At 40.9% G+C, this 27,056-nt stretch overlaps 1 protein-coding gene across 3 annotated transcripts in view; it reads right to left on the minus strand.

Annotated features, from left to right (window-relative positions):
- Window positions 1–27,056, minus strand: part of PRRC2C (proline rich coiled-coil 2C) — a 77,332-nt gene that overhangs the window by 20,217 nt on the left and 30,059 nt on the right. Inside the window, exons 7-26 of one of the 3 annotated variants that reach the window (XM_087734482.1) lie at window positions 26,318–26,553; window positions 25,863–25,942; window positions 24,777–24,910; window positions 24,606–24,693; window positions 24,183–24,324; window positions 23,086–23,160; window positions 21,671–22,316; window positions 20,680–20,849; window positions 19,801–20,047; window positions 18,500–18,713; window positions 15,359–17,719; window positions 13,947–14,155; window positions 13,193–13,347; window positions 12,392–12,734; window positions 11,836–11,921; window positions 10,659–10,847; window positions 8,304–8,474; window positions 7,653–7,904; window positions 2,424–2,513; window positions 588–689 (exon numbers count right to left, since the gene is read on the minus strand). In XM_087734482.1, coding sequence (XP_087590608.1) covers window positions 588–689; window positions 2,424–2,513; window positions 7,653–7,904; window positions 8,304–8,474; window positions 10,659–10,847; window positions 11,836–11,921; window positions 12,392–12,734; window positions 13,193–13,347; window positions 13,947–14,155; window positions 15,359–17,719; window positions 18,500–18,713; window positions 19,801–20,047; window positions 20,680–20,849; window positions 21,671–22,316; window positions 23,086–23,160; window positions 24,183–24,324; window positions 24,606–24,693; window positions 24,777–24,910; window positions 25,863–25,942; window positions 26,318–26,553 — 5,990 coding nt within the window. Of the gene's footprint in view, window positions 1–587; window positions 690–2,423; window positions 2,514–7,652; window positions 7,905–8,303; window positions 8,475–10,658; window positions 10,848–11,835; window positions 11,922–12,391; window positions 12,735–13,192; window positions 13,348–13,946; window positions 14,156–15,358; window positions 17,720–18,499; window positions 18,714–19,800; window positions 20,048–20,679; window positions 20,850–21,670; window positions 22,317–23,085; window positions 23,161–24,182; window positions 24,325–24,605; window positions 24,694–24,776; window positions 24,911–25,862; window positions 25,943–26,317; window positions 26,569–27,056 lie in introns of all 3 variants that reach the window. The other 2 variants (XM_087734483.1, XM_087734484.1) reach the window with 2 other exon arrangements.

Raw genomic sequence — 27,056 nt, forward strand, 5'->3', positions numbered from 1 at the left:
TCAAAATATTCTACACGCTTGCTCTACACTGGAGAGCAGAAAACAACGTAACGTTTATAACGCCACAAAACACATTCTGACTAGCTGATCAAACTGCCCTTCGTAGACACCAACACACCACCTACATTTCATTATTTAGAACTTTAGCCATCCAGCTCAACACCACATTAACACTACACCAAAATCTTACAGCTAAGAAGAAATCAAGCTCGGCTTACCAAGCAACTCCTTACAGCCTTTAATACCAAAACAGTCAACTTTAAGCTAAACTCTCAAAAAACCTCAGATTCTGATGGTTTGTCATGAACACTATGGTACAATGCTAAAATGCTAGGATCTTTTTTTTCAGGGCAGTGGGAGCTAAGATTGGTTGAGATGCCAAGTGTTAATGCAAAACGGGGTTAGAGATTTATAATTTAAATGCATCCTTTGATAGAGTCTTGTGTTTCAGCCATCCACTTATATGCAAAAGCAGTTCAGCAGAGGAAACAAAGGAAGGCTCTAAAAAAAAGGTTCACCAGCAAGTTCTCCATTAACTTTTTCCCCTGCATGCAAGAAAACGACCCTTAGAGGGATGTGGTACATACCTTGAGGGTGAGGTCGACGGTAGCGGGAGAAACTGGAGTTAGGCTGGAGCTCTGTTGTAGAGTCTCCCTCCTAGGGAGGGGAAGGGTGTGGGGCAGGGGCACCTGAAAGGCAGGCAACACACATCACATTCTAACTATGTCTACTACAAAAGCCCCAGAAAAGCAAAGCTCAAGCTTTATTAAGTGAGCTACAATTTCTTCAAGGCTTGAGCATTTGGCAGGGAGATTTTGGTAAAATAAGGTGAAAATTTGGTAGGTGGGGAAAGGCCATTCAGCAGGTGCTGAGATGTTTCTCATCTCTCTTTAAAAGGCTGAAGACTAAGGTTCTAAAGCATCCATGTCTTCTGCATAAACAAATACCAATTTTCTGCTTTGGGATTTACTTTAAAGTACCATTTCAGTTTACTGATATGCAAAAGTTCCTCCCAAGCCAAGTTTGGCCCCCTTTGTACCACTACAGTACATGGGGCTTCGTGATCTTGAGTTCTGAGATGCAGTTTCTGAAAAGAGGAAGCTATAAACCTCCGAAGTCACAAGACCATGAAACAAACCAGAACAGATTTGCCATCCAATAACTGAATTCAGTTATCTTCTTTTCCAAAAGATGAAAGAAGTGAAACTTAAGGAAATGGACTTGACATAATGCTATTGCTATCTTTGCCTAAGAAAACACTGATGGATTTCCTATAAGTTTTAAATGAAATGTATCAAAAATGCTGCAGTGGCCAGTCTATTACTTCTGACCATTTCTTTCTCCATTCAGAGCACAGCTGATGGACTTCCGCTGGATGAGGTAAGGCTAATCCAAAAGACAGAGATACTGAAGCTTTGAAGCAGGTGACATCACAGATCCTTTGTGGCCAGGAGCCCCCATTTCCTGTGTTGCAAATCCAGCTCCAACACACCACAGGGAGCATACACTAAAACCATTAACACAGAAGAATTCAGTCTTCCACGCTACCCAAAGGCACAAATCACAACACCACCCGAAAATCCAGCAGCAGAGGAAGTTCAACCAGTATTGCTTCAAAACGGCATTAAAGGATGCTGCAGCAAGCTGAAAAGCATTTCTTAGATGGAATTCACAAGACATCTTCATAAAAACCTGAGATCCTACTGTATGATTCTTTCCTCCCGCAATCAACAAGCAACTCAACTCTGAGCTAATTCTATTTCTGCTACTCAAACAACAAAAATCACAAGATCCGAGTTCCCAACCTGACATCCCAGCACACTCAAGACAAACTGGACTTTGCTACAAGTCACAACCCAGCTGGTCCTCTCAATCGCTGCACCATGCTCACACAGTCAGGATCACTGGCTTTATGAGGACTGCAAACATCACATCTCATCTCCATAGCAACTGAAAGCCTGCTGCTGCTTTCAGAAACCATTAAGCTGCTCCCTTTACATGCAGTTGCTGTGATTTCAGGCTACAGTCCAAAATTGCTTTCTTTGTAAAAGCCTTTCTTCAAACTCACCTACAGAGCTTTGCTACTGGTAGCAGGTTCAAGTCCCAACTGCTGCTGAGAGCATGTTCTCTCCTTATACCTATCCTTGCTTTTTTAGAATTATCCCTAGAAACATCTTCTCAACTTTCTGTGCTCTTTAGCTCATTGTGGTTGTTCAAAAGACAAGAAAATATATGAAGAATTCCAGAACAGATACTAATCAAACCAACTGTCCTTCAGAGTAAGATTATTGGACAATGCACAGCTAGTTAACATGAAAGAAACCCTAGTGACTTGTTTACTGAAGGCAGTATTTTGTGCTTTAAAGAAGTGTGAAAATATTTTCTTGTCTTCAAAGTCAAGACGATCACTGCAATAAACTTACGTTCGTCACCAAAGTCTCCTCCATTTTTGTACTGCTAGTAGCCACTGTGTTAGGATGAGAAGAAGGTGTAGTGTAGTCTGTTACAGACTCCTGTGAAGAAAAATAATTCCATTAAAGTATCTCCCTTATCTAAATTAGATTTTAAGTTTCTTGGACAGATGTCAGTCTTTCCACAGGAGTTCACCAAGCAACAGAAGATTAGAATTTCACACCAGTTTTTTCTTAGAAGACATGTCCAGCAACCCTTGCTGCTGAGGTCAGAAGAATTCTTGGGAGATTAGTTTGGCTCGTGACCTCACAACGTATATCTGGAGACAAGTCAAAATACAGTCTGTAAAGCAAGAATATACAGTGATGTACTGCCTGGGCACTAGACATATTGAACTGTGGTGGCATAACATCATTTGTCACCCAAGATGTTTTAGCCACCTGTGGGCACTTTTAGCTTATTTAAAAAATAAAATATATTAGCTGAAAGCATTCTGTACCTTTAAATAAATAAAGAAATTTCGTGGGTAAACCTATGACAAGTAAGGCCCTCCAGATTAAAAAGAACACATAGGGATGGTTGCAATTTGCAAAACAATTTTCTTTGAGTCCTGCCTCTGAGCCACAAGAACCAGTTTCTCCAGATGGTGAAGTCTACTCCTGATTTCTGCACTGGGCAGTGATTTCAAGGAAGAAAAGGGCTGAAGTTTCCAGTCTACCCAGAGGCTTTCCTTGAAGCTTATTTGTCACAGTTAAGTGGACCTTAATGTGCTCAATGAACAAGGTCCACTTTCATGGACCTGGCTGTAGCCAGTAACTATTGCAGTTGTAGGTATAAACTGCCTGATGAAAGCGTCTCGTTGATAACACTGCCAGCTCTCTAGAGAATGACCTACAATGAACAAAAAAGGCACTGGTACTTCTGTGAAGCCATGTTGAGCACTTTTCTTAGTACTTGCCACTGGATATCTACCGAGTGTATTCTGGACAGGCAAACAGGTGTTATCAGAACCTGACCCACAGACTTTGTTAGATAAATGGTGCGACCCTGAATTAGCCAAGATCCACTCTCTCGCAAGCCCTGCAAACTCCAAAGTTTTACATGTCTGAAGCCCAGAAAAGGCTTTATCATTTTTACAGAACCAAACACCAAGAAGGAACTGAAGGACAAATTAGCAGCAGAACTGTTGATGAGTGCCTGGACTTGCCAACACATAATGATTTTGAAGGCACAAACCATGTAACACTTGTTTAATTGCATCCAACCGGTATGATGATGATAAGCTATTAAAAGAGCGCACGCTCAATTTACTCCTCAAGCCTGTGGCAATGTCTCCTAAAAGAGCAATTAAAGCATCAAGATACTAACTGGCAAATAACAAAGAATCTTCTTTAAAAGGATGAGCTTATTTTGGTAAAAAACTAGGACAACAAGCTAAACCATAATGGGGTGAGAGAGGACACAATGTGCACATTGACTTATTTTTGTATTTACGAAGGAAACAGAGAGAACTATGTTCTCCATTTAGTTATTTCCGTTACTTGTTAAACTGGTGAAATATGAGATATACTATGTTTCCCACAATCCGAATTACCAAACTGCAAGTTGCACATTTATATTTGATTCCAGTAGGCAACCTTAATTTGAGTAGAACAAGGCAAGCACACAAGGCTGCTTTAATCACAAGGCTGTTCTCATAAAGTAATTAACTGGCTTCTTGGTTTTTTAAGATGCTTTACTGCATAAGAAAGAGGAAGTTTTTAATATAACATTATTAAAACTCCTTCAAGGTTTGGATGCATATTTTACAGGGTTTCAGCACTAAAATTCCTTACAAAAGAAATCAGATCAAGACTATTGCTAGCTTTCTCACTCTGGAAGCTTAAAAGCTCAAAAATCCTTTTTCACTAGAATTAAAAACAAACCACCATATCAACTCTGGTGTCCTTAGAAGTATATATGCAATGCTGAATCATCCTACAAGGAGAAGTCACATGCTGAACATGCAGAAAAGAATGCTGTAGCTATAAGAATACCACTCCATAAACTGCAGGTTAACCACCATCCTTCAATTTACTGGTACGTGAAGTCTAGGAATCTGTTAGATACAGCTTATTACCATAAGCTTTTGTAATCAAATTAAAGTGATTGTCCTGTACAACTGCTTTACTAAAGAAACTAACTTATTACTTCCTTATAAACTAGTAACAGTAATAATAGCAAGAGCAAAAAGCTGTACATGCTTTTTTGGAGTTTTTACAAGTTATTTATACCTGAAGAAAAAGAACAGGCAAACTTTTTATAACTACCTACTTTGCCCAAAACAAAGAGATCACAAAACCTGAAGTGACTTCATGAACAAAAGGACAAGACAGACCTCAGAGCTGACCTTGCTATAAAGGATCATGATACTACATGGGATTAATCAGCTATTTGATTTGTTCCTGATTTATGTAAATCACTCAAACCAGAGAGCTTGTCAGTTACTGAAAATTTATTCTCAAGTACAGCCTGTGTCCTTTCAGACATCATCTCTGTATAACACATAGCTGTTATCAACTACCTGTGCAAACATTTCATTGCGATGTCTACAAGCAGGTATTGATCATTCCTCTGATTTGAAAGCTTCAAAACTTTAGACATGGTAGGGTGGGGAAAGGCAAGGGGTACAGTGTCTTACCCGATTCAGAGATTTACGCCATCAGATTGCCTTTACTCCAAAAATACTGCAAAACCCAAGAGAAATAGCTGCAATTGTTTCAGAGCATCATGCTTATGTTCTGAATTTAAACATCTCACCAGTATGAGCTAATTTACATTTATGCCATTTCTAAGGTAAAACAGTCTTGTATGATTAAATGCACATGCTCGATGGATGGGGTACTCTTACAAAGCTGCTGCTTCTGAAGGAGAACAGCTGACTTGACTTTTACAGGCATTTAAATCACCAAATCACTAAAGAAAGCGTGCCTTCCTGGAAGCTGAGCAGCAGTCTCTGAGAAGGACATTAAAGAGTGTCAAAAGAGAAATCATTTAGGTTTGCTAAAACTTCAACACCTGACATTCAAACAACAGATTAAAGATGTCATCACTTCTTCCCTCACTAATGAGCAATGGAAAGAGTACAAAGTCAAGAGAAAGCAGTTGCAATACAAATCAGTACAGGAACTCCAGGGTCAGAGCAGTATTTGAAGCCATTTTAAAAGCCACTTTGAAAAGTAGCAAGACTGGTTTATTCCTGCAAAATCTAGATGCAGCTTATCTTCTCTAATAAATCTGCAAGTTGTTGGTTCAACTTCCATAGAATTAAATATAAAATATGACCACCCCTTTTCTAGAAAACTTACTGATGCCCTAGGAACTACTCACGGCAAAAGAACTCAAAAGCAAACCTGGAACTGTTGAGACAGGAATAGTTAGGCCTATTATTAAATGCTTCTATTGGCAACCACTTAATGAGGAAATTATTGCGAGTTTTCATATCCAGCACAAATTGGAAAGTTTCCTTTCACTCTGGTCTTCCCTCCAGAAGACAGAAGTTTGGTGCTTTAGTACTGTGGTAGTTCAAAGAACCTTGGCAACCCATGTTTAACTAAGGCCAGAAAGGCACAAAATCCAGAGATCCCTTTTGAAGATCTCATACTTTAAAAACACAATTGCAGAGAGGAAATTATGCTGATTTTAGTAGAGCTACTCAATATTGAGTTAGCCTGGAGTAATCAACAAAGGTATGTTTCCTATTCTGTAGGTGGCTTAGAAGCCTCATCTCCTCCTCTTCTCTTGAGCTCTGGTCACAAGAGCTTGACAGACAACGAGAAAGCACATGACACATACAAACAGCCTTCTTACCAAATACTTGAGCAAGCTGGTGTTTACGGCTCTACACTTCTGATTCTGCATACAAGAAAGGCACTTTATCCGTTTCTGATATCAACATAAACCATTCATATCTGCTTACAAGATGAAAACTGCCAGGAAGGATGAGAAATCCCAGCACTGAATTTTCTTATGTATTTGCCATTCCACTCAAAAGTCAAGTTTGCAGCTACTATGTTGGACACAAATATCCTCCTTAACGCTGGCTCTGTAACAAGACTTCATTGAGATAGCATCTTCTGCTTGGATGACACCTTGGCAAAAAACTGCCAAAATTGTCTTTTTTTTTTTTTACCCCAACTGCAGGTGACAAAGATAAATTGTGAGTGATTTGCATTTCAGATTTTTCAACTATTAATGGAACTTTTGCAGAGGATCGGTTTTCCTAGATGGCATCAGAACATTTCTGCTTAAGACTAGGAAAAGGAAGATTGAGACAGCATGCAACAAACTTGAGTATAAACTCACAAAACTGCTTTACAAACATCTAAGAAGCATTTTTCCGTTACCAAAGGGGGTGTAATTATTAACTAGTAGCTACTCAAACTGCATGGTTTCTTTACATTCAAGACACAATGCTGACGTAGCGAGGGCAGTCTCCACACAGGTCCTTAGGCAAAAAGGAGAGCGCCTCTGTGGATGTTTTTCAGCCAGTGCTATCAACGCACCACAGCCAAGAACTGAGCTGTAGAACAATGAATCCCGACTGCAAGTCACCATCTCACTGTTGAGCAGTTACAGAGAAGTCAGGGGAGTTCCACGCAGACAACTATGATGAGTCCTCAACATCCTGACGGAGTTCTGCAAGGGATACCTTGACAATATCCAAGCCAACAAGAGCTGACATACAGACCCTTTAGGTAAACTGAACGAGCCTTAGCCAATGCTTTAGGATATTCCTAGATTAGAGAGTTTTCTTTTTTCACAGAACAGCACTTAATTCACAGCTTCAGGTCATCCATGCACTCAACCAACGATCACGCACACTACTTCAGTTCTCTGCTGTAAGTCAAGCACTCATTTTGCATATATCACATATATCTGAGCTTACAGAATCTGCCTATACCGGGGTCCAGTGCCACTCGCCACAGCAAGGCTCAGGACAGAGTTTTCACATTTCTAAGGCAGCAAAAAAGTTTAAAACCTCCCAAGCTGATCTCTGTACAGGGGTATGACAAACAGCATGTCTCTGTACCACTTCTGGAGAAGTGTTTAATTCAAGCAGTACCAATATGTTTCACATCTGCTATTCACTGGGCTCTGCTGTCCAGGTAGCTACCACCAGTAGGCAACCAAATGTCAATTACATCACTGTAATCATATTTTACATATAGTGCTCAGTAATTTGTTAATATTTTTCTTACCTTTGTGTTTGTTCCAAACTCTGGAGCAGACACAGATATCATTGTTCCTATTTCCGTGCTCAGTTCACTTGCTGCTTTGGTTTCCTTTGTAGTGACAGGTTCTGGGCTTCTGACAGAGGTGGGAGATGGCTTCTCCTGTCCCTCAGGCTCTCCCTGCTGAGCATCCTTCACCTTCCTGTTCTTTAAAGAACGCTCTTTCCCAATAGGACCAGGTTTATACTCTTTGTTTTCTACCGGACTCAAGTCTGGAAGCTAAGTTAGTGTTAACTTGTCAGTTATGTCTTCCCCCCCATGTCCTATCCCACAAGAATATTCTAACATGCCTAAAATAATTGTTTAAATCTAACAAAGCATTTTCTAACAGATAAATAATTTGAGACTAAGTTAGCGATATAGACATGAAATGCATTAATTTTGAACATTAGGAATCTAAACTATTGTTTTCAAGCAATACATGTTTTGTGTGAAGTGGTAGAGTTCAACTAAAATAAGATCTAGTTAAAACCTAGAAGAAAGCCAGCTTGACTCTCCTTACAAGAAAAGCACAAAAAACTAAAGAACCCAAAAGACTTCATATACATACAGGTTATTTTAATTTTCAGAGAATCAGGATTTTACAGGGCCCCAGGATACTAGAACAGAAGACTCTACCTTCATTTGAAGATATCTTGATGTATGGATGTTGGCAGCATCTCTCCCTAGGAATTGAGCGCTAAGGGAATATCCAGAAAAAATAAAAACATCTACGCGCAAGTGTTGCCTTATATTGCAGACACCATGGCTGGAATAACTGCTGCAATTCAGTAGTTCCTTTTTGTGCAGCTGAATTAAAGCAGAATGAAATGCCTCAGGGAACATGAATGCTCTGCTGTTTAAATAGCCATATCCTTTCTGGCTGAGACTACTCAGCCCATTTCACTATAGAGCAGAACAAAAATTCCTTAAAGGCAGTCCTTAAAATCCCATTTCTTAAGCTTTGATAGTGGAAAGACAGAAGCTGCTGGTATTGTCTCTATAAACACAAACCAGCTGTTTCAGGAGTAGATGAAGACTCTTTACAATACAATGCCTTTGGGCTTTGGGGAGGGTGGAGTTTCCCAAAGGTACTTGTTACCCTCAGGAGGCCAGCAGAGACTAGCTTTCAGAGGGAAGGAAGAAAACAGCAGTAGAAGCAGATGCCTGAGCTCTGCAATGCAGCAATCAGGAACATCAGACCCACCTCACCCCAAATATTTTTCCTCTAACAGTTTACAGAGGCAGAAATTCCTCCAGACACTTTAAGGTCTCACCTGGAAAGGTAAATTGCTTTGTTTCAAGTATGGTCCTCTTACATTGCCCATATTAGTTCAACAATACTAACCTCCAGTCCTGAACATAAGTTTGTATTTAGGCTTCATAGCAAACAATATCACCGTGGGGATTGTGGCTGTGTAGGAATTGATTGATTGGGTTTTTTTTTTGTCATTGTGACAGTTAAAGGATTACAGCCCTCTCATTCAGAAGAGTGTACAAAAATGTTAATCTCCGATGAATTTCTCATTTAGTCACACATTTGTCTTTCAACAAAATCTACAGGAGTCTTGACAGCTATAGCCAAGCAGAAAAAAGGAACTTTGTATGCAGCGTAAACTCATCTCTCTCTCTTTATTTAACTTTAGAGTTCAGTATCTTTAAGTGATTTCATGGGGGCAGTTTTAGGCATGCTGCTAGTATATCTGAGATATGGGTTTCAAATGTGTTGGGTTACTACAACTCACCAGCAGAATTAACTACTGCATATTTCTCTGATGTGTGGGTTTTATATTTTGCAATAAAAACCATAAACTGCAGCATACCCACTGAGTGCCTCATGTAGAAGTTAAATTCATTTTATGTGCCACTGCACTTTCAGATTTCAGCTTTTTTTGGAAAAAAACCAAACACAAAAACAAAAACCAAACCCCCAAACACCCAACACAGAAATACCCAGTCTTCTAGAAAGACAAAAGGGCTTTAATTACCATCAGGACCACTGCCAAATCTCAGACATCAAGAGGGACTGAAACAGCTGGTTCTGTAAGTCACCAGCCAAGTTTATCTGCTATAACCATCATTCTGGGAGGAGAAAGCTGGTGCTGAGTGCTAGCGATGCAGAGATAAGTATGCATTGGAGGTGGAAATAACAGGAAAGTACATTTCATTAACATGAAAGATCACTAAGTGTAAGCTAAATGATAGGAGGAGAAAGTATTACTCCTTACAAGTGGTAACAATGGAAATACAAGATGATGATGATTGAATGGAGCCCCTCAATCACTGGAGGGCAAGTGATACACATTTTTTAAAAACTGAAATAAGTTTGATTACCTATCCAGTCTTCCCATATTAGTTGCAAAAAAATTAAGGATCCAGAAATCTGTGCATTTGAATCTGAGACTTCAAATCAGTGGCTCTAACATTCCTCCCTTTCCTCAAAACACTTCTTTTCCTGCAACTTGATGTATTACTCAACTTGGTAATCTGGCTACAGAAGTAAGCACGGCACCGTGCATCATTTAGAGGGTGGCAAGGCAGGCATGGTGGCAGGAAGAACCACTGAAAATGGAGATACAGCCAGGGCAGAAACAGAATGCCTGCTTCAAAACAGCTCTCAAAGCCTGAGCAAAGTAACATCAAGAGAAAACCAAAATCCCCAAACTAGAAAACAAAACAAAACACTACCACATTCATAGTCTCCCAACAAAGCTATTGCAAATCTGTAATCCCATCCCTGCTCTAGCCACATCGCTTGCTCCAAACACAGAACCAATGAACACACTCTGCTGCGCCAGAGTGCTATTTACTTAGACTTGCTTCTTGAACCGAATTCCCCATCTTCTCTCCAGGAACCAACTCGTTGATTGTTTTAGGAAATATAAAAGGGGAATGTAATTTGTATAGGTCTAATCCTAACTCCATTATTTGTAACCTCTTTTTGGCTGAACTTATTTAAGTTTAAAAGTTTGTACTGAAGATATGACCTTTTACCTTTTGTGCTTTGATGGGTCCAGCCCGAGGCTGTTTCTGTCTTTGCTCTTTTGGTTCTGGTAGCTTGTCAGTGGACTTCTCAGAAAGCACAGGGCCGGCTTCATTGTCACTGCCACTGGAAGCTGGGGCTCCAAACTGAATAGTTTCTATACCAAGATCGACTCCACCTTCTGGCCCTGGCTTTGTCCCCTAGTTAAAAGGCAAACATTTAACACGTTTCAAAAGATTTCTAGATCAGTACAATGCCACTGGTTCAGAAAAGAGCACAAAACATGCTCAGCTGAAAACCACTAAAAGGGTACTTTTATCTTCTGCCAGCAAAAGCATTATTTGTGACTGCAACAGATTTGCAGGAGTAAACAATATATGAATGCACACCTCCTCCTCAAGTTCCTGCTGTTTATACAAGCTCAAGAGTAAGGAGGAAAAAAAAAGCAGTGAAGAAATACGTAAACAAGATCAAGATGATGAACTGGTAGAGAAGGGGGAGAGGGACAACTGCAATATCAAAATGTCCAGATTCAGGTTTACAACATTCTCCTGAAAGTTCAAAAATTAATGTTCAATTCAAGAAGAACAATAAGAAATTAAAAAATATTTCCAGATCTCCTTATGCAGACAAAACGGTCTCCTAAGAGAGTTATGTCACATTCTTACAGTTTAAAACAATACATTCAAGACCAGAAAGGCCCATGAAAACAAAACCACAGGACATTAAACGTAAAATTTAGGGCTATGCAAGTTACATGGGATAAGTAGAGCTGATATAGTCACAGAAAGCATCTACTGCTTTTTATACTTCTGATTTAAGAAGAGACACAAAAAATGTTTAGTTCCTCAGAAACATCCTATTTCTGTCTACATTACCGAACAGTACACAAGTGTTCACATGCAAACTAGGCAATATTTTTACTTAAAAAATGCACGGAGTAAGAGCCATCAATAGAATCTGTGAATGGCTGAGATTTTATTAAGAGAACAATTTTTCCATGCTGCAATCATAAAAACACTAGCCTGTATCCTGTGTTTCTGTACTATTTCCTGACTTCATGGAATTCTACACATACTAGTTTACGTATGTGCATGCCTGGGTAAATGGATAATCTGTACCCAATCCCAAAGAGACATAATTTGGGTAAGCTTCGCATACAGCTACTCTTGCTCCCTTCGTTCTTACCTCTGGAGATGTAGCTGAACCAAAAGATGTCAAAGGCTTGTTCCAGGCACTGACCGAAGGTGGCTGAGGTGGGCTAATGGGTCCCACTGACAATTAAGAAAAGAGAGTTAAAAAAAAAACCCAATGTTGCTAAATGCATTTGACTAAATTTATCAATTGACTGAGAATTACGTTATAGATGTCTTGAGTAAATAAGCTTTGGTTAAGAAATTGTTAACCTATGCAGCCTATTTAGCTGCTTTCAAGTGGGGCAATCATCATGTTTGGGAGCATGACCAAGCCCGACAAAACATAGATTCCTGAAGGGAGTGACAGCTGCTTATTCACAGTGAATGAAGAACATGACAACGTACAATACTGAGTAGTATCATACTGCAAAAATGTCTTTTCCGAGATATTCATAGGTTACAACACTGCACTTAAGAATGCTGCCCTCTATTCCCTATGCAAAACACATTTGCAGGTAGAAATGAGAGATTAACTGAGAGAGATGGCAATCAGCATTCTCTAACTACAATGCTTGCCCCCTGCCCCAAATCCAAAAGACACCACTTACATTTTTTGGAGATGTCATTTAGAACTGCTGTAGGAGGCACCTTGTTTTCCCATAATTCAGTTCCTAGACCATTGTGAGCCTGGGTGTTTTGCAGAACTTTGCCTGACACTGTGTATTCTGTGCTGGCTGTCCCTCCTGCAGCCTGGTTTTGCGGCTGAACAGAAGCCTGTGGCTGACCTGGAGTCTGCGTTGTACACGGAGGCTGTGCCTGAGCTTGTGCCTGAGCTTGTGCCTGCTGTGCAGCTGCAGCTGCTGCCTGTTGCTGCTGCTTTTTGGCAAATCTGGGTGGGAGCTTGGAATTCTGACCTCGGCCTTTTTCGCTTGATCCTTTTTTGGTCCAAACCTGTAAGCGGAAGCCCATTTTATTCTTACAGCTGGTAGTCTGTATGGACAACCAGCTGTACATTATGTAGCAGCAAAAAGCAAACTGATTAACCCTGTCTTAAAAAAGTTTATTTTTTTTAGGGGTATTTAACCACAGGAACAATGATTTCTCATCCATTTTCCTCTTGGAATCAACTGATATACAAGCAATAGTATAAATCTTTACCACAGTATGAAAAATGGTGTTTTCAGTTTGCCAGTTCCACCTGTCTGACAGTGCCCGATCAAGAAGTACAGAATCCTAAGATGACTAAGTGAAAATGAATTTCATTTACTAATTCTGAACAACTTAATACAAATATCTAGTTATATTTATAAAGTGAAAATATAGCTTCTTTGGCAGGAAGATTCTGCACGCTTCACTACATTCCCAGGACTGCAAGGAGCTCTTTCCCACTATAAAAGCTGGTCTTGTACCTGCACTGTTTGTTCTTCCTTCTTTCTGCGCTCTTCATCTTGCAAGCGTTTTTGTTGCTTCTTAGACACCACTTCTGTGAAACCATCATCATTCAAGTTAGATTGGGAGTCTTCAACTACTGTCACTTCAGGGTGATCATCAATGATCACAACACCTATAGAAAAAGGTAAAGGTATAGATGCTGCTGTTTTAACAGCTTCAGATGCAGCGCACCAAGCCAAAATCTGCTTTAGCGTGGAAGCAACTTCCCCACAGACACAGATGGTGGCCCTGATTAAAGGTAAGCTTCTGCTTGCCAAGTGCTTTGCTGCTGAGTTTGAAGACAAGGAGTAAATCTTTAAGTGAAAAATTGGAGGTTCCTGTACCAGACTCTCCAGGAAATAAGTGAAACATAATAATGAACAGCCTTCCCGAATATTAGCTGTAAGCTTATCAGTGATATCCACTGCCTTCGCTTATGAAGGTTAAGCAAATTATTAGCATGTGGTGGAAAATGGTCTGAATGACATAGTTAAGATTGGGTGATATAACAAAATTGTTCGTATCTATACATAAACACAAGGAGGTTTGCCACCTTTTAGGGGCACACACATTGTTAATATGACAAAGTTTGCAATACTCAAGTACACAATTATCCTGGTGTTTAAAAAAAAAAATCACCTTTCCTCTTTTGTAAGTTTTCAAACATCTAGCTCTACATTCAGCAAAGCCAGCAGGATTACAAATTCCTGTTAGCATATCATCAATACATACTTGCATAATTATTAAGATCAAATTGAGACAAGGCATCCACTTTTTCCTTCGGCTTCTTTGGACCAGCCTTAGGTTCTTCTCTCTTTTTGCCACTTGCATCCTTGGTGCTCTTCTGTCCTGCAGCAGTAACACCTCCGTCCTCCTGATTTAAAGAGTTGCTGTTGGTGGGATCAACACCAGGCACAGGTGCTGTCTGCTCTTCAAATGGCCTATGTTAGAAAGAATTTGAGAAAATTAACAACCAGCCAAAGAGAACACTAAGGAAGGAGCTAACAATCTAATGCAGATCACATTATAGGGCTACAAGTGTCTACTGTGCAACTTCTTAGTAGGCTCCAGACTTTTACGTTCAGCTCCTCAATGAGCAGAAGCTTAACAGCAAAAGCTGTTCTGGGGACATATCAAATGCCCTGCTGCCAAAAGGAATCACAGAAAAAAAAGCATAATTTTAAGGTCAGCTCTGGCTTGGTCTATGTAGTTAGTGACACCAAAACTCAACAAGTATGCAGTTCAGAACTCTAGTATAAAGTCTTCCATGGAAAAAACAAAACAGAAGCTTACAGTATGCAACGTGAGCAAATAAAAACAAGGTACTTGCTCCATAGGCTCACTTGCCAAGAACTATCTGAAGCCATAAGAATCAGATTTGCAGCATTCTGACTTTGCTGAGGAACCTGGAATACTCAACCTCTGCTTCAACATCTCCTTAAAGTGACTAGCCAAAGAAACTCTTAATAGTTTTAACTCAGAGGTTAGAGCATTGATCACAAGTTTTTAAGCCCAGGCAAAACCTGAACTTAGAATACAGCAACCTACAAGCACAAGAGTCCTAGAGTACAGGGTAGGCATTCAATGATGAAATGTCTTGTCCTGCCTCCCACTTATCAGACTAGTGTGTACAGTGGCTACAAACAGTGGGCAAAGAGTAACACTAGATAATTATCAAGTTTCAATCAATTTTAGCATATAGAGAAACAAAACTTAGTCTCAATGGCCAGCATTTCTCAACTTGCTCGTCTACGTTAGGTGATTGATCCAAGAATACAAAAAGCCAAATGCAATGCAGCAATCTATGTACTAAACTGCAAAACTGCTCGCATTAACATTTCAGCTTGCATCCACATCTTGAGAAACATAGCTCGACTCTGAGAAACAGCACTGAATTTTTATTTAATTAGGCTTTTTTAACACTGTGCATACATGTAAGAATACTCTGCTCTTAGCTCCATGTTCCAAATGTCTGTATACAAGCAGGAAAAATACAAAGTACACAGCCACAGGTGCACGTGTTTGTCTCATTCTCTTTTCTACCAGTTATTACAAATCTAAAATAACTACTAATGATTTTGAAGCACATGAGGACAAGAGAAGACTGAGACCATACGTGCTTCCTAACAGAAGCTGGTACTCACCCTCTTTTTCCACTTCTGGGTGGAGGACCACTCCGCCTCTCACTCCTAGGCCCTGAGAAGTTCCTCCCCGGTTTAGCTGGCCCATTGTTGCCACGTCGGTTTTGACGGTCTATTCCAGGCCGCTGACTAGAGAAACTTCTCTTGGCTATTTCCCTTTTTGGAGCTCCAGCGTTTTCTCCTGCCTTTGCAGCCACCTGTGCTGCTACATCTGCTGTTTTCTTCTCATCCCTCTCCCGCCTCTCATTGAAGTCGCTGCTTTCTGAGGCTGTTTCCCACTCTTCATTTGCCTGGTCTGAAGAATTCTGGTTGGACAAGTCTGGTGTCTTACTTCCCGACACATCCAGAGCAGTGTTGGAGGGCTCATTAACTGCATTACTAACTGTGGCACTTGTTGATGAGCTGGTTACCACCTCATTTATCTTTGATGCAGCCTCTCTTTCTTTTAGGCGCCTAAAGCGTGGTGGCTTATCTTGCCTTGGAGGTCGAGCAGGCCTTTGTCTTCGTGGCCTCTCTCTATTCGGATCAAACTTTCTCTCAAATTTTGGAGGTCTTTTATCAACTGGTATAGGACCATAATGTTCATTTCTTCTTGGAGGCTCCCCATCTTCTTGTTTAATGATCTCTGTTTGCCTAGGGTTCCACTGATTGTCTCTGTAGGCTGGTCTCCTTATTGTAGATGGACGTGGAGGACGCCCACCAGGATCTCTGCCACCACGTCTATACATTCCCCCTCTGCCCCGTCTAGAAGGCTCTCCTTTAGGAAGAAATCCTGGTTTGGGTTTGTTCTCATCTTCTCTTATATATGTTTTTTCTAGGGATCTGTTGTCTACTCTGATACTGTTTTCAGGTTTGAACGACAGGGGCTTTGAAGGCTTCTTGCCATCAGCTCTCTCTTCTCTTTTCGGGTGCTTGCCTTTGATTAGGCTGTCTTTGTCTGAAAGCAGTGTGTCACTTGCGCTCTCGTGAACTTCGCTGTCAGAATCCGTCTCTGAACCATGCTGTCGTCGCCTTTTTGGGATTACTTCAAAGTCAGAACTCTCGCTACGAGTTTCACTCTCTTCTCTTTGCCTAACAGGACCTGAAGGCACGTGGTCTGATCTAGGCTTAGGATCTCTGTAGTGTGGGTACTCTCTGTTATGGCCTCTACTGCCCCGACCACGTCCTCCGTAAGAACCCCTGTAGCTACGACCTCTAGAATAATACTCCCCACGACCTCTGCCTCTGTATCCCTGATCTGGGAACCAGTCTCTATCCCTAGCCTCTTTCCAGTATGTCCTAGGTGGTAAGCCAGGCTCTCTTTTTACTGGTCTGGTTTCTAACCGTGGTTTCTCTACAACCTCCTTGCTAACTACCTTCTCAGTCTGCTTTTCTTCCTTCACTGCGGTAGCTGGCTGCTGAACATGTGGCTGCTGCTGTGCTGTCGGTTGAGCAGGCGGCTGCTGCTGTACTGCAGGGGGAAGCTGTGGAGCAGCGGGCTGGGCAGCCGGTAGCTGGTGCTGGACTGGAGGTGTGGGTGGCTGAACCGGAGCTTTAGCTGCAGTCTCAGTTTGACTGCTCTCCTGGCTTGCTGGTGTCGGAGCAGCATCCTGGGTTATCTTCTTAGCCAGAGGAACACTGCTGGAGGCAGATGCCTCTGGCTCTGCCTGAGGCACTGGCACTTGAGGTGCTTCCTTTTTGTCATTTTTTTCAGACTTGCTAGGTTTTTCACTAGCTGTCTTTTCTCCTTCTTTCTCCTTCCTCTGCTCACGCTCTTCTCTCTGTTCACGCTCTTCCTTCATATCTCTAAGCACAGGTTTTTTAATAGGACCCGATCTTCTTACTGGTCTATCACCACCTTCGTCTCTCCTGCCATAACCTGGCCTAGGACCCCATCTTGTTTCAGACTTAGGTTTGAAAGTTTTTTCAGGTTTTGGTCCTTCTGATGTTCTATTATTGATCAAAATGTCTTTTTTTGGCTTAATCTCAAGTCTCTCAATTGTCTCCTTTGTCTCAACAGGCCTGTTTAATTTAGGGATACTTGTTGCTGTCTCATTCCTCTGGTCTTCTGACTTTAGAGAGTGACTTGAACCATGGGAAATGCTTCTCTTTAGCAAAGAGTGACTTTCTCCCACAGGCACCAATTCTTCTGGAGAGCTATGTGCAACTTTCTCATTCACTCCTTCAAAATTAACTGCCATGTTAGGTGTGTCAGTCTGGAGAGGTTGTACATCTTCCAAAGGCCTGCTTGGGAACTTTTGTACCTCCACCTCTCCTGATTCTCTGAAAAAGTCTGTCTTTGGATGAGAGTCCAACTGGTTGTGTTCTACAGGATAAGCAGTGGCAGGGACAGCAACTCGTTCTTGCTCCAAGTGTGCCTCAGACCTAAGCAGCAAGCAATTAAGAATGTCAGGGTGGGGGAAAAAATTTTACTCAAATATCTACTTAAATAATTTTCTATTTCTATGAAGGATTAATGTCAGCTCAAGGAAATAACAGGTATTAATTTTCATGGTCGCTTCTAGTTTGTAGAAGTCAATTTTATTCTATCCTGATTAAGAGTTCAGTGTCAAATGTTCAGTTAGCTTTAGGAATGTATTATTGTTAATGGCTATAACATGCAATTTTAAATGGAGCCTCCAAGTTTGCAGGCTAATATCACAAGTATTACCCAGATAGCAGTACAGCAAAAAATTTTTGGGTACTTTTAAGATGTAGAGGAAGCCTTCCTGACCATTCATCATGCAGCAAAGGTCAAAAGTGACTGTCTTGCTTTATACCACTTGTACTTAACACACCACTTTTGAAACTAATATACATCAGACAGAAGTTCTCTGATATGGGGAGAGCAGATGGAGAACAGGACAGGAGTGTTAATTCAAAGTATTATGGCAATCACCATTCATCAGATTAGGTTAAGAATCCTAAAAAAGGAGTAAATTGTCTTTCTACACCCCACTACAGAGCAGGCATGTCTTGTTTTATACAACAGCGCCAAGTACACCGCATCCTCCAGCCACAACTCATTTTAAAGTTTTGTGTGAAGAGCAGCTGTAACTCACTCGGTTTAAATTGTGTTTTGCATGTAAGTTACACAGCCAAGCGTGTAAGTATGTGTGTATGGCTCGGAGAAGTGACACACAGGAGCATGTAACTCACACTTACCTCAAATCGTCAGGCTCTTCTAACACTTTGGGAGGAGAACTAGATTGCTGAGATTCTACATGGGGGTACGGGTCTGACCCCCACATCATGCGGGGCTCTGACAAAGGAACAGTGTGCTCTCTTGCTGAGCGAGCTATATGTTCAAATGAATCTGAACTAGTTGCTGATCCCTCTATCTGGTCTCTTCTCATCAGTGGTTTGGGAGGCATAATTCCTGTGACAGATTTAAGTTCAACAGTTGAAACCAGTTTAACACTAGCAAGGAAACCTACCTAAAGACAAACAAAACTAATAAGGAGGTACTGAAGAACACTATTCTCTCTCCTCCGATCTCTTTTCCTCTGTACCTTCCGTGGTTGAAACCAAATGTCTATTCACTGCCAGTTGACCTCAGAATGACTAAATCATATTCACCACTAGTACCCTATGTACCAACAAAAGGAAAAGCTGTCTGCTTCCACTATAATGGGATGAACCAGGTCTGTAGACCTGTAAACTCGTGGATGAAGTTTCTGATGCAAGATCTGAATGGCAAAAGGCAAGATGAGTGTACACACAGGTGTTTGTCTGTACTCTGTTAAGAACTCTGGGTCCTTTTTTTTTTGGTAACATTTTAAAGAAATTCTACAGTTTTCACTGTCTTTGCTTAGCCTGCCATTTCCTCCGTTCATTCCTTGCACTCATTCAGGATACACATTCCCTTGCTCATTAGCTCGATAAGTATCTCTGTTACATTACATGCCACACTTGTATTATTTATGCACAATAGCTTTCCTAACTGCAAGTCAGATGGCCATTCCACAAATTTGAAAGGACTTTTTAGTGCCAAGAATCTGAAAACACAAATTTAGTAAGACTCTAGAGGTGCTAATACATAATATAAAAATAACAAAATTTCATATTTTTTTTAATAAGCAATGTAGTATCAAGTGCTAACATGTAATGAAACACAAATGGTAAATATGCTATTTTTCTCAGTTCAACCTAACTCATGCCAGCTTTAATATCTGTAAGAAAGTAAGGCTTATGCTGACATTCTCAATACATCCTTAACTGTCACTAACATGCCTGCAATACAGAAGAAAGCTGTGATTTTACTTTACAGTCAGAGATATACATTGACACGTGACTATCATTTTTCCAGTATTACTAAAATCTGTTTTGTCTCAAACAATGAAATAATGTAGTTTTCTTTTTAAAAATCCACCCATTTGCTGTAACTGTACATAATGCAGTTAGGGAAAGACTTCTATTTCAAATCCAAGGAAGTTCAGCAGTCAAAAAATGCTGCCAGGTTTTACCTGGATGAATAGGAGGCATATCCATTGCAGGTCTTCCTGACATCATTCGTGGGTCCATGTAAGACTGCATCATAAGCCACCGTGGATCAAAGCCCATTGAAGCTAAATGCTGAGGATGTGGTTGCATGGGCTGGTAAAGGGGTCTATGCTGGGGAGGCGGGACAGGGCCACTAGAAGGCTGTGAGGGAGCAGACTGTGGAAGGACCCCTTGCTGTTGTTGCTGCCACTGCTGCTGTTTCATTTGCTCCTGTATAACAGAAAACAGTATTACACAACTTTTTGTTAAGATGAAGACTTGAGCAGAATTCAAATAACCCTTGGAAGCAAGAAGTACAGTTATCTCCAGGACACTACGCATTCTGAAAATTAATGGCAAACATGCATCAGGAAGAACTAGGAGAAAAGGGGGAAAACCAGACTGGACAATTTAGAATAGCTACAGTTTTGCTGGTGTTCAGCTGAGACACAGAACAACCTATACTTCATGCACTGCATTAATGCAAAGTGCTCTTCAGACCATAGGACCCAAGTCCGAAGTACATTTGTGAGTGTCACACCCTTTAAGGAAAAGCTGCAGAAACAATGATCATCAAACCCCAGGTTCCACAGGTAACCACAGGACAATGCTCTACTTCAGCAACTGATGCAAAAATGGCCAGTTTTAAAAGCCTCTCTTGCCTTCTGCTCACTCACATACTTTGCAAGTGACAAGAAGTGTTCCATGCAGAGCAATTCCTGCCAATACCATAGATGTTATAGAAGCTGGAAACCAACAACTTAGGCTTTTTGAAACTTCTATGGTCACGTTCTTATTCAGAATGAGGCAGAAGACATCATTCTTTTAATGAACTTCCTTCTTTTAATGAACTGGTTAGTTACCTGCTGCCTCTGAAATCTTGGTGGTAATGATTTCTGGAACTGTTTAGAATAGCCTGAGGAAACAGCAGGACGAGGCTGAGATCCTGAATCTGGCTCACTCTCATGAGTCACTGGTGATATCTCTTTCTCATTCCGACCACTATCTTGTCGGGTAAAGACTGCTTGATCTTCTGAAAAAAAAAAACCAAAACCAACCCACACGCGGGAGACGAGTGAATCTTAAAACTATGACAATTTCACCAGAATGGCAGATAAAGGATGTTCTAAAATGAAAACAGTCTGTCTTTTCTAACCTTACAGTCTTAGTTTTCAAAACCAATAAAGGCAAAAAAAGTTCAGAACAACCCCTCAAAACAGAATAATTGCTGTTAATACATCTCTCAGTGTCCCTTTTAAACTCAAATACACTGGGTAATCAACCACCGGCATTTAGGTTGTAACTATTACATGATTTAAGAAGTGGTGTATCGATGCTACCATATTACATTTGAATCAACTTTTTTATGAACCAAGGTTTGGTTTTACAATCACTTTTATCCATTTAAAGGATAACACAACCTTATTAAGCATAGCCTAACAGTTCTCTTGGGGCATTCATGTTCCACTACAAAATATGCACCAAGTTTAAATACGCGCTCTTTGCATCTACTTCTGTAGGCTTTCTGAAAGAACAGAATAGCTGAAATAATTTACACTGTTTTTTAGCAACATGAGTTGCTGACCCTTCTTTAGCAAGAAAAGAAAGCCTGCTTTTCTTTCTGTATACTTCAAAGTCCAGCCTAAATCACAGAGCCCAATTTTTCCTTTAACATTTTGATGAGTTGGGCAAACAGGTCTAGCTAAAAGGACAGTTAGCAGCTGTAATGTGCCAGAAAAATAAATGGTCTAGATGCATTAGGTTAATTAGGTACGCAAGTTAGACTCCTAGATTACAACTATGGTCTGTGGCTCAGCTTTAAGACAGACAACTCCTACTTGTGTGCAAGCATACCTTTTTCTTCCTTGTTATTCCTAGTTTCACTTTCTTGTTTTTCTACTACAGGTGTTGCCACAGGTTCTGCAGGCTCAGGAACCTCATGAGCTGGTTTCTCCTCTTCTTTCTCTTTCTCATTCTCCTTCTCTTCTTTCTCCATCTCCTTTTCTTTCTCTTTCTCCCTTTCTTGCTCTTTTGCCTTCTCCAGTTTTTCTTTTTCTTCTTTTTCCTTTTCCTTCTCCCTTTCCCTCTCTTTTTCCTTTTCCTTCTCCCTCTCCCTCTCTTTTTCTCTTTCTCGCTCTCTCTCCCGCTCCCTCTCCTTTTCCCTCTCCCGCTCCCTCTCTCTTTCCCTTTCCCTCTCCCTCTCCCTCTCTCTCTCCCTTTCCCTCTCCCTCTCTTTCAGAGGGTCTTCCCGGGGAGGTTTTGTCATGCAGCCAAATTTCTCATTTAGTCGTTTTAGTTTTTCAGCACAAGCTGCTTTTCGCTGTTCTTCCATTCTTCTTTCTTCCTCTTCTCGCCGCTTACGGGCTCGCTCAACTGCAGCGGATATCTCTGACTGCTGTCTTCTCCTCTGTTTCCAAATTTCATCTTCATCTGGTACTGGTTTAGGGGGAAAGGGTCCCTGCCTTCCAGGTCCTACCTGGCGATCAGGGGGAGGAGGGTGCTGCAATATTAAAATCAGTTACGTCAAGTTGAGCATGTATTGTATCAACAGCCAGCTGAAATATTATATTTAACTATTTGTCAACACATGTATTTGCATGGCACCTTTAAAAAGCAAGATTTGGAAGAAAAAGCAAGCCCCCACCTTCCTGCTCCAGTTTAGACTCATGCAACCCGAGCTCAGAAAGAAGAGGCAAAGATTCAGTTGGGCTCATGTTCCTTCTCCCCATCACTGAGGCAAAGTGACAGCAAAGATGACAAACATCTTTTAGATTTGGTTACAGGCTGCTCTAAATCAGAGAATTAGGGCAGATCTCAAACAAAAGTCCCCCAAGGAGCCAAAGAAATTCAAGGTAGCTCAGGATAACAGAGATTTTTAATAAGGATTGTCGAAAATTGGTAAGAGACTACTACATACACATTTCATTTGGGGCTTCATCTCCCTGTCTGCCTCAGCAGCCAGCCCTCCAGCATTGTTCCAATGTCCCTGTCCTCTCTAGTTCCCAAATGGGGCTGGATAACTGAAAGCACTTGAAGTTCTCATGCATTTCATATGCCACTTACAAGATGGGGCTGCTTTACACAATTAGCAACACAGCTGTGCTGAGGTCCCATTCGTACTGGCTCCAGGCACTACGATCATTTTACTTGTTAAAGAAAAGGCTTATCCTTATGTGAAGCACATTTTTACTTTTCTTAGTCTAAATCCCTCTACCACAGCATTAAAGAATTTAATTCAAGGAAATAAGGACAATTCTAATCTTTCTTACCGGTGGTAGAATAGATTTTGGATGAAGAGCAGGACCACCTCTTTCATGTATAGAAGGCTGTGCTGGACCCCGATCCTATTGGATCAAACATAGCACCAGTGTTAAGCAAGCTCATAACAACAGTCAAGCTGACAAATTTTAGATTTACTTTTTTCTACTGCATTAAGATACTACACCTAGTGAACTATCTGCATATGACACAAATTTGCATGCAAAACAAGGGCAAGAACATTTCCACTTTATGTACTGAGAGCTAAACAATTACTCTAAAAAGTCACACATCCAAATTTCAGAGTTTATGTTACTGCACTGTTTTAACTCGGATTCAATGTAGCATCAAACCCTGAAAGACAACAGGATCTTTATATATAAAGTGCAAGTAAAACCAATTCAAGATCTCCCATCTTCACTATTACTGGTGTCAAGAGAAAACATTTCTGGGAAATTTTCAGATAAAGTCAACAGTCGCTTTTCCTTAGGGGAAAAAAAAAATAAAAATAGAGCTGAAGCAGGCACAAGCTGAGGTGACTGCCAACCTTCCTCTACTAGAGAATAAACCAAAACCAAAAATGGCTGAGATGATGAATTCTACATGGTCTGTATAAAATCTATCCGCCTGAGATGTCAGAAGTCAGCTGACACACTACTGCTAAGTTGCACTGAAGAAAGTGGGTCACGACACCAAAAAAACCCCACACACCCAGGAAAAATGTGTGGGCCAACTGGGTGCTATTTACTCTCTGCCACTATAAAACATGATGGACACCAGAATGGCTTCATTCACTGTTAGAGGGATGAACAGACAAGGGTACCGAGTTAAAGCTTTCAGTTGAGTCACAGTAACCGACACGAGAGATCTCACCCCCTCACAACTATGGAACACACTAGATAAAGATGTGCTATTTTTATTTTGTGACCAGAAGCAGCTAAGTTGACTAAGCAGCACCCGATCAGTTACCACAGCTCAGATAAGCAGTAGCTAATGCTTTCACTCATGTTCATAACCTTAATTGACCCAACACTTTGGAAAGACACCTGAGTCGGACCTCTCCTTACAAGGCTGTTGCCAGAAGACCTGAACAGAACACTACACAAACCTGATCAAGCTGAGAGCTTTTGCCGTAAGACCCTTTGGTTGCTGCTGTGGAAACCTGGGTGGCAGACTTAGCACCTGTCTGTTCTTCTGCTTCCTTCTGGCCATCAGGACTCTGGGTATCTTTTGATGGTGTTTGTTCATCGCTATGTGCAAAGAAATAAGAAAAATGGAAGGTGTACTCCACACATGTATCTGGTGATTTATCTTCTATCCTCAATGTCAAGAGTGAAATTTTCTCACAGCAAGGATAATTTCTATTACATGCCCAGCTGACTGGAGTCCGCAGGCAGTTATGCAATTTAATATGGTATTAAATGACTGGAATAAATGTTATTGGAATGAGTACTTGCACTCATTTCATTCAACCTTCCCAAAAGCTAAGCTAGTTAACTGGCATTCACCCCAACTGGCAACACTAACTCACCCACTTTCCTTCTCTTTTTGACTGCTTCCTTGCTCATCATCATCACTGAAGTTCAACTGCTCAGTGTAATCCACTTCACTCTGAGCACCTGATACATAAGGAAATATTCAATTAATCTTTCAGAAGGATTCTATGTACAAATAACGGAAACCATTAGTCTGACGTTCTTACCTGCCCAGCCTTCATCAGCCTCAGCATCTAGATTATCAAATTTATCAAGTTCTTTAAGTTCACTAGCACTGAGAATGGATGGGCGCTCAATAGGTTCTGAACACCATGAAGGTGGTCCTCTTCCCCTTGGCCCTCTAAAAAAAAAAAAAAAAAAGAAACAAAGGTCATTGTCACTATTTATCCAGCAAAATGACTAGATAAAACGTCAACTAGTATGACACTTATTTCCAGTATACAGTTCTCTCAAATACAGTATAAATGTGAACTATCATGCACATGTGCCACTATTATAGTTCAAATAATTACAATACACCACCAGACGGTTCCTCATGGAAGAGATAGATGCCATAGCCTTGCTTGCACACTTCACAGACAAGCCAAACATCAGTTGACAGCAGAAAACCACATGCCTTGTAACTTTTAATCAACACACTGCATAGATCTGGCATCCTTCTTATCAACAATTTATCCGTCTCGGAGATATTTCTTTATACTTTTCATGGCTTCCCACTGTCAAAGGTTCTGTACCTACTCCTATGCTCAAGTTCTCCCAGTCATCCCCCTCTTAGCCTTTCTGTCCTCTTCCTTACCCCAACCACAAATCACCTGTCAACGTTTGTACCCTACTGCCTACAGCATCCCCTATTTCCTCATGCGTGTGCACAGCCATCCTCAACTATGGAGAAATGCACAGAGGAGGAAAACTAATTTTATAATGCATTACAGTTCTACTTTAATGGGAGAGCAGTAGAGTTGAGAACCAGGAATTAACTACTTTCATTATAACAATGGAAGAGTCCTTTTACAGGGAAGACACTGGTTGAAATTTCAAAAGTGTCCCCAAGTGACTCCTGATCTTCCCAATCAAAAACCCTGTAATGTGCAGAATTCCCTCAAGTTTTGCAGTTGAGTTGTCAAACACAAACCACTCCATGGCACTACTCCACACAAGCCAAACTTGTCAGACTAACCAGTGGCAGTTCTTATGCAGCGTATAATCATAATCAAGATACTCAGTGCAATTTTTTTTTCCATTGAGTCACAAACGAGAGTTCATACCCACACAACATTTGCAAGGTTTCTTACCTGCTAGGCTCAGAATTGGGAAACCTTGTTGGACCTTGCATGGAAGGAGGATATGCCATTCTAGGATACTGATTAAACATCTAAGAAAGGTTTAAAAACAGAAGCCACTCGTTAAAAAATATCATTGCATTAAGCATACTGAGACCATCAAAGGAATCACAATAAAAGTAAAGCAAGACTCTTCACTCAAGACAGTTTGCTCAATGTCACAAGTGTGACATCCAGTCACCAAGGTGGAGTGATTACAAGTGTTCATCAGCTCCTAACAAGTTCAAACTCAGTGCAGCAGGAGTGACAACAGGTAGCCACATCCTTTAAGGAATTAGTTGCAATCTCACCCTTCTAGCAGAACTGCTAAGCATTCTATGGAGGGAGGAGAAAGGGGCATAAGGAAATCACACAAGCCAGTAATCAATCCCTGCTTCTTAAAAACTTTTCATGTAACCATCACTTACATAAGGTGGCATCATCGCTCTGTACTGAGATGAGATAGGTGGTTGCTGCTGGCCGTTCAGCTTGGGCTGAGGGACCTGTGGTAACCGCACATCCCTCTTCTCTGCTGCCTTCTGGCCATCATTTTGTTCTGCTGGTGTAGCATTACCATCTTCTTGTCCAAGAGCCTTAGCTTCTTGGTCAGCTGGAGAACTGGGCGAGTTGCTCTTATTACCACCTTCTTTCCAACTAGTAGCATCTGCATGGACAGAATCAGTACGAGAAAAAACAAGAACAGACTTTATATTACAGATTTACAGACAGGCATGATGAAAAACACGTTCTTCCTACCCAGTTTTCAGTGACATGGCTATCTGTGCAGATGCACGTTCATATTTGGTACTGAAGCAAGCAATGGTCACTTGAGAAAACAGAGGCTGTTTTCTAACCCTCTTCAGCCCTATATCCAGCTGTGTTCCTGAAAAGTAAGAGTTAAATTTACAGACTGCTCTAGTTGTCCTACTCTACTTTCCAAAACACAATGCAATTTAGGAAAGATACTGATAATAGCACAGGAGAGAAAACGCATTTAGCTGTGGTAAGTGAGCTACTATTGACTCAGTGTGAAGATGCTGTCAAGGGAAAGATTAAGCTTCTTAAGCAGTAAAGGCCTACCACGAAAATCTCAAGCAGCTCAAAATGATGTACACCTGCACATTATCTTTCTAAGTGAAGACAGGTATCCAGAGTCTGACTTGTATC

The sequence above is a fragment of the Nipponia nippon genome, unplaced genomic scaffold (assembly GCF_047370975.1).
Source record: "Nipponia nippon isolate SJK-2023a ecotype South Korea unplaced genomic scaffold, ASM4737097v1 scaffold_5, whole genome shotgun sequence".
In the NCBI taxonomy this organism is placed as follows: Eukaryota; Metazoa; Chordata; class Aves; order Pelecaniformes; family Threskiornithidae; genus Nipponia; species Nipponia nippon.